The sequence below is a fragment of the Watersipora subatra genome, chromosome 2 (assembly GCF_963576615.1).
Source record: "Watersipora subatra chromosome 2, tzWatSuba1.1, whole genome shotgun sequence".
NCBI lineage: Eukaryota > Metazoa > Bryozoa > Gymnolaemata > Cheilostomatida > Watersiporidae > Watersipora > Watersipora subatra.
In genome coordinates, this window is record NC_088709.1 from 21,530,165 (window position 1) to 21,536,713 (window position 6,549).

At 35.5% G+C, this 6,549-nt stretch overlaps 1 protein-coding gene across 1 annotated transcript in view; it reads right to left on the reverse strand.

Annotated features, from left to right (window-relative positions):
* The window catches only part of LOC137388053 (uncharacterized), a 38,884-nt gene extending 32,966 nt beyond the window's left edge, over positions 1-5,918 (reverse strand). Inside the window, 2 exon segments of the mRNA XM_068074570.1 lie at positions 91-187; positions 5,853-5,918. Of these exon segments, the coding sequence (XP_067930671.1) occupies positions 91-187; positions 5,853-5,918 (163 nt within the window).
* Between the last annotated feature and the right edge of the window lie 631 nt (positions 5,919-6,549).

The following is a 6,549-nucleotide window of genomic DNA, read 5'->3' on the forward strand; positions in this document are numbered from 1 at the left end:
CATAATTTGAAAAACATTTTTGTTCAAAATGAAGATATTGCCAATAAATATAGTAAGAAAAACATCTACTATTATTGTGTTTTAACTTACAATCAGCGATAATATCTCCTATCTTATAAATCAAGTGTCCATCGCTATCATTAAGTACGTGGGCAGGACGATCATCTGCTGGGGACACCTCTTCTCTCTGTAATAACATATCGTTAAATAAATAGCACATATACTAGTATAGTATAGCAATGACTAGTGTAAGACAGTATTAATACTGCTCTATTCTATTATATGTAGTATTATAGAGCTGTATACAGCCGTATACTTTTGTTTTATGATTCTTCTATGGCATAATTTGAAAAACATTTTTGTTTGATATAGTTTTTATATAATATAATCTTTAATATATATAAACTCTGAAACACCTAATCAAGTTTGTATGACATCACGGTACACTACAACCTTCATCAAGAACACCTACTGCTTGCAGTAGACAAGTAGAGATATTATATGTACTTTAAATATCAATGAACTGCAGACAAACTTTTCTAGCATGCTGACTGCAAGATTACATGAAGGGCATCATTTCTCTATGTGTATATTATCTTCAGATGATTCAAGATACAATATTAGAGGTGAGCCGTTAAACCAGCACGAATGTAGTATGAGTAACCTGAGAGGCCAGAGATGGATATCCACAAAGGATATTCCCTTGCCGATATTACTGCTGTACTGTTGGCAACCTAATTACAATGATAAGCATCACTGACTTCCTATTTGAATCACCATAACAACTGTATTAACAAAATATTGACGAAAACTGTCATGACAAGTTACCAATTATATCTTTTGCTACTTTCTGCGAAAGAGCTATTTCATAATGATGTTCAAGAGGAGCCTAAAACCTGCTTGATGACATCCCCTCAATAACTTAACTAATAATATTTGATGGTAATATATAACAGATCTGTTATGACTATAATGTAACTTAATATACTAGAGCAGAATATGATATAGTCAAACGCTGCGAAATGCAATACACCGTAAAACATCTAGTTGAACGCCACATCTATTTGACCGCCATTATGAGAGAAGGATTGAAAAATAGAGCGCCACCCTCTATTTGAAGGCCATCTCTATTTAAACACCACTTTGTCTACCTTTGATCTTTATGAACCCATAATATCGAGTGATCAGTAGAAAAGTGTACACATAATCGTATTAATAGTGAATCATTTACATTATTAACAATCAATTATCTCCAAAGCTTTTCGTTTTTTTTTCGTTAAAACCTTCAAAGCACCACCGTAGATATAATCAATAATGGACTCAGGCTAATCGTAGCGATCTCAGGCTAATCATAGCTCCTTGTTTAATGCAGTCTTGATACTTCAAAGTACATATATGAAAAACGGTTTAAATTTACGATGGTAGATGAACTTTAAAAGCAACACCATAAAAATAATTAATAACTGTCCCCAGTTATTAATTATTAGCTGAGGGCAGAAGATATTGTGGAAGGTATTGGACAACCAGAAGATGTTTGTTTCATCAAAAGCAACAATCAGAGCGCGGCTATCCGAGCAAGTGATGGAAATATTTTTGTTTTAAAAACGTTGATTTTGGTTTCTGCATGTAATACAAGTATGGTTCATTATATCACTTGCTCAAGAATATATTTTTGTAGCATTTGGTAGATTACCATTATATAACTAAAAAATTTGCAAATTTAATGCATATTATTTGATAGTACCATTGCTGTAATCTGATCATACAAGTGATTGACGCTCGTAATTCCTTTTCTATTGCACATAAAAAGCTAGTTTTGGCTGCAAACTGTAGCAAACATATCAACGAGTGCAATGAGTTTTTATGCAACATTGGTAAATATAAATGTAAAATAAAAATATTTCTTCAAATTTGGCATGAAATAAAAATTGAAAGTGCCAACAAATTGCAAAGAGCGACATAGGCTATAATATCATTGCAGGTGAATTGCAAGCAATAGATATTAGCTGGTAGAAATATTTCTTGGTTTCTCGATGCATATTTATTAAGATATCCTTAACAAGTTGGAGGTAAGTTAGCAGATTTATTGCATCCAAAAGTTTTAATATCGCTCGACCGATAAAAGGAAGCACGATATAGGCAACATTCGCTTCGCCCGTAATAGGGCTAAATTTATCTTCCGAAAATTCTGACGAGCCATTTGAAAAATACACCGCCAGCCTCTATTTGAATGCCGCTTCCAATTGACCGCAAGGAAAGACGAAGGGTCGAAAGATAGAGCACCATGGCATTCAATTAGAAGTTTTACAGTAATACCATATAATACAATATAATATAATACAATATAATACAGTATAATATAATACAGTATAATATAATACAGTATAATATAATACTGTATGATATAATACAGTATGATATAATACAGTATAATATAATACAGTATAAGATAATACAGTATATTATAATACAGTATATTATAATACATCATCATAACTGAGAGCAATTCACAGCCTAGATCAAACCAAAGAAGCGTACAGCGGCGTTGTGCTGACCCCTGCTAGCACTCTATGATTAGCAGAACTTCGTGTACCTAAGCAGGTTCTACAAGCATTAAGGAGACTGAACCAACACCCTGTAGGTAATTAGTGTTAGCAATCTTCTATTGCTATATGCGTGACTCAACAAGCCTTCAGCACTTAACTGTAGGCCTGTCACTTGAGTTTGAGAGAACTTTCAAAATTGGCACGCTATTCTCGTTTTTTCTGCGGAAGTGGTTGTTTCAAATATCTAAATCAGCTGGCGCAACACAAGCCTGCTGGTGATCGACATTTGGTGAATATAAATGTTTAGCTCAGTGTAGACAAGAGAAAGACGAAACTCAGCAAGTTTGAAAAGTGTGTACAGAAAACTTGATCAATATCATTAATATAATTTGATCATCAAAAGCGTATTGTCTACAAAACTTGGGTGTTGAAAACTTTATTACATACATGCAGTAGGTGATCGTTTCTCCAAAACTGAGCGAACACGGCCTAGGAAAAAGTCTCGACGAACATCTTAAGCTGATGTACCCAGTAGAACTGTTTAACTGCTATAACTTTTCAGAGCCTACATTGCATCACAATGTGGCATTGTTGCATAATATTATCTTTTACAACCTCTATGTATATAGCCTATGTTTATAGCTTGTGGATACTTATTCAAACCATAATGATAATCTGCCCATGCTGTCTTTTTCTGACAGAAAATACAATCTTACATATAATATTTAGTTTATAATTTTTGAAAACCACCAGAGTAGTTACTGTTCTCATTTATATAACTGTATGATACACTAATTTAACAGGTTTTGGAGAAAATCATGGTTCTACATAAAGCATCATCAAGTGCATGCATATAGCAGCCAGAATTTTCAACCTCTGATAAATTTAGTTTGAGTATAATTTGTGTTACATATGAAACTCATATCTATAATAAAAAATTATACAATTTTTTTAACAAACTTATGTTAGGCAATAAATCTGTATCGTTGATTTGGCAGAGAAAGCAATTTGTGGTAGCATATTCTTGCTGCCTCTACCAGTGATCTTTTTAGGATTTAAATTCAAACCAATTGTTCATGAGTTATACCTTCCTGACCCTTAGTCTACTACCTGGCTACAATAGGCAGGAAAAAGTGCCTCAACTCAGACGCTCAGAAGAAAAGAAGAAATATAAAAAGAAGTTGTGAGGTAGATTCTTGTCAATTACATGTACATGTAGGAGTTAACAGCAGAAATTAATAGGGTTTGATTATAATGGAGTTCACAGACGATGAAAAACTTAGTGATTGCATGTCAGAGTGTAGTGAGAAAGAGATAGAGCGAGAGATAGATAAAGGAAAAAAAAGTGGAAAAAGGAGAGGGAGGAAAAAGAGGGAAAGAGGGTGGGAAAAAGAGAGAAAGAGGGTGGGAAAGAGGTAGAAATAGAGCGAGAGAGAGATAGAGAGGGAGAGATAGAGATAAAGGGAGAGAAAGAGAGAGAGAGGAGAAGAGAGAGAGAGAGAGAGAGAGAGAGAGAGAGAGAGAGAGAGAGAGAGAGAGGAGAAGAGGGAGGGGGAGGAGAAGAGGGAAACAGAGAGAAAGAGAGAGAAAGAGGGTGAGGGGAAGAGAGAGAAGGAGCAGGAGAGAGGTAAAGAGCAATAAAGAGAGAGAGAAAGAGAGAGAAAGAGAGAGAGAGAGAGAGAGAGAGAGAGAGAGAGAAAGAGAGAAAGAGAGATAAAGAGATAGAGGGATAGGGATCTTGAGGTCAGCTACCCTTTCCCCAGTGAGTGACCTTTTCAACGAATGTAACCCCAACTTGCTGATAAAGGGTCAAGCAAGGGTCGAGGTCTCTAGCCTGCAAAGCCACTGCTAAGAAAATTATATAATATAAGGCAAAGTGAGGTAATCATACCAAAACACACAGGAAATCAAATCTAGTACAAAAATCAATGAAATTGTATAGCATGCTCTTCTACAGCATGCCAGCTGTTTAGTTCATACTATTGGTCACATGTTCATGAGATGAACCAGCTAAAGTTTTTTACCCTACAGTGTGTACCGTAAGGTTATATGTACACTAGCTAATTGAGCAGGTTTTGTCAAAATCTCAATCAGCCAACAAATCTCCAAAAAACTTTTGTTTTGGGCCAATTGATAAGAAGACAAGAAATTGGCTGAACCGCAGTTTGAACTTGTTCTATCAAGCGGTTATTTTGTTGCGGTAACAAATCATCGCAGATTAAGTTTACAGTTTCATATTACAAACACAAATTCTATCACTTTTTGCAGGGCACTAATAACCCAATAGGACTGAAAAATGTAGTTGTGCGTGACCTGTGTTGCATTCATTGTAAATAAAAAGATCTGTTCGAGTTGCTTTCTGTTTGATATGACATTGCGTTGTACATGACATACTGTTCAAGGTGAGAGTAATCTTGTTTGTTTTGTCACTTGGAATTTGTACCGTAGAGAGTTTAGTTGTGGAATACATACAAGTCATGTTCAGTACACTAGGCCTTACCTATCATTAGCCTACTAGTCTCTGATTTGTAGCAAATATGATGCCACTAGAGCCGATTCTGAATTTTGAAGGTCGATGATTTGAAAATTGCCATTTAAAGAGATATCACTAATCGTATAAATGATATAATCGTGTAATGGTGATCTAACTCACACTTGACGATTTTAACAGGGAGTCACTGGAACTGAACTACATAGGCCTTCTAGTCTTATAATAAGCTCATTCTATGGTCTTCCATAAACATGGGAATTCATGAAATCAATGTTTCTGGTTATCACAATCACAAAACAGTTTCTTTTAAAATGAAAATATACAAATAAATATGAACAAAAATTTACAAAATTGTTACACAATAATATCATGACACAATGCAATATTTCACAAATCGGCTATAAATAGACGATTAGCATTATATCGTGATTCGATATTGCAAGATTGCTATACCAAATTGAGTCGTCTGAGGAATTTTGTAAATCGTAAATCTCTGAACAGAGCGTAATATCTATCGACCCTGTTACGGGATTGAAACATACGCATGTGAAACCAGGTCATCATAAAAATTGACCAAAACTTGATGTAAACATATCTCTACAAAAGCTGTTGCACCAACCAAATAACCGGCCAACCAGCTGTTGGATCAAACAGCATTAGACCAATAATTTTTGAGAATCTTGGATATCATATGCTGAGAATTATTTGGTATACCGCGGCAATTACTTACTCTAAATTCATGACATAAACTGAAAATTTTACAAGTAGAGGTGGTTGTAAGTCGCCGTTTGATTATACTCCTCTAAAAAACTTACCTTGGTTTTATCAGATCCTTTTTTGCTGGATCCACCACTAGAATGGCTCAAGCTTTGATTCACCATCCTTCAATGAAGTTTATAGTCAGGATCCATACACTGAGGGGTTGTTGCTAGCTTTTTGTCACTCTATCCTCTGTGGAAACACACACAGGGAATATAGTTACAAAAGGTAGACACAAAGCACAATGAAATCTGCTGGTCTTACCATCTCATGTATTCAGCCATATTGGAAATTATTGAAGACTTCGCAAGTTATACCTCAGAAGCAAACAAATTTTATGTAGACACAGAAGAGAAAACAAGGCGCTTCGTTTCACTAGACACTGCTGTCTCAAAAAAGATATGGAGATAGCTTCTACAGGCCTCAGGGTAGCTGGTTAGTCTTTTAGTCTGAGTGACCTTTACAATGCCACTGATGGGGGGGGGGGTAGGATGGTGACCCTTACTCATAGGTTCTAGTAACTCTAGTTGATTATGAGATACGTACAAACTTCAGCGGTGCTGCAAAATCTCTACAATTTATGTCATCATGGATTACTAATGGATAGCCTCAGATTATAGAACACTGACTACCTGGTTCACAGACTATATCCACTTATATCTCCTACACTATCCAGTACTAATTGATAGCCTCTGATCATAGACTTCCGACCAATTTGTGGGCCAGATAGGCCCACAATTGGGAGACCACATG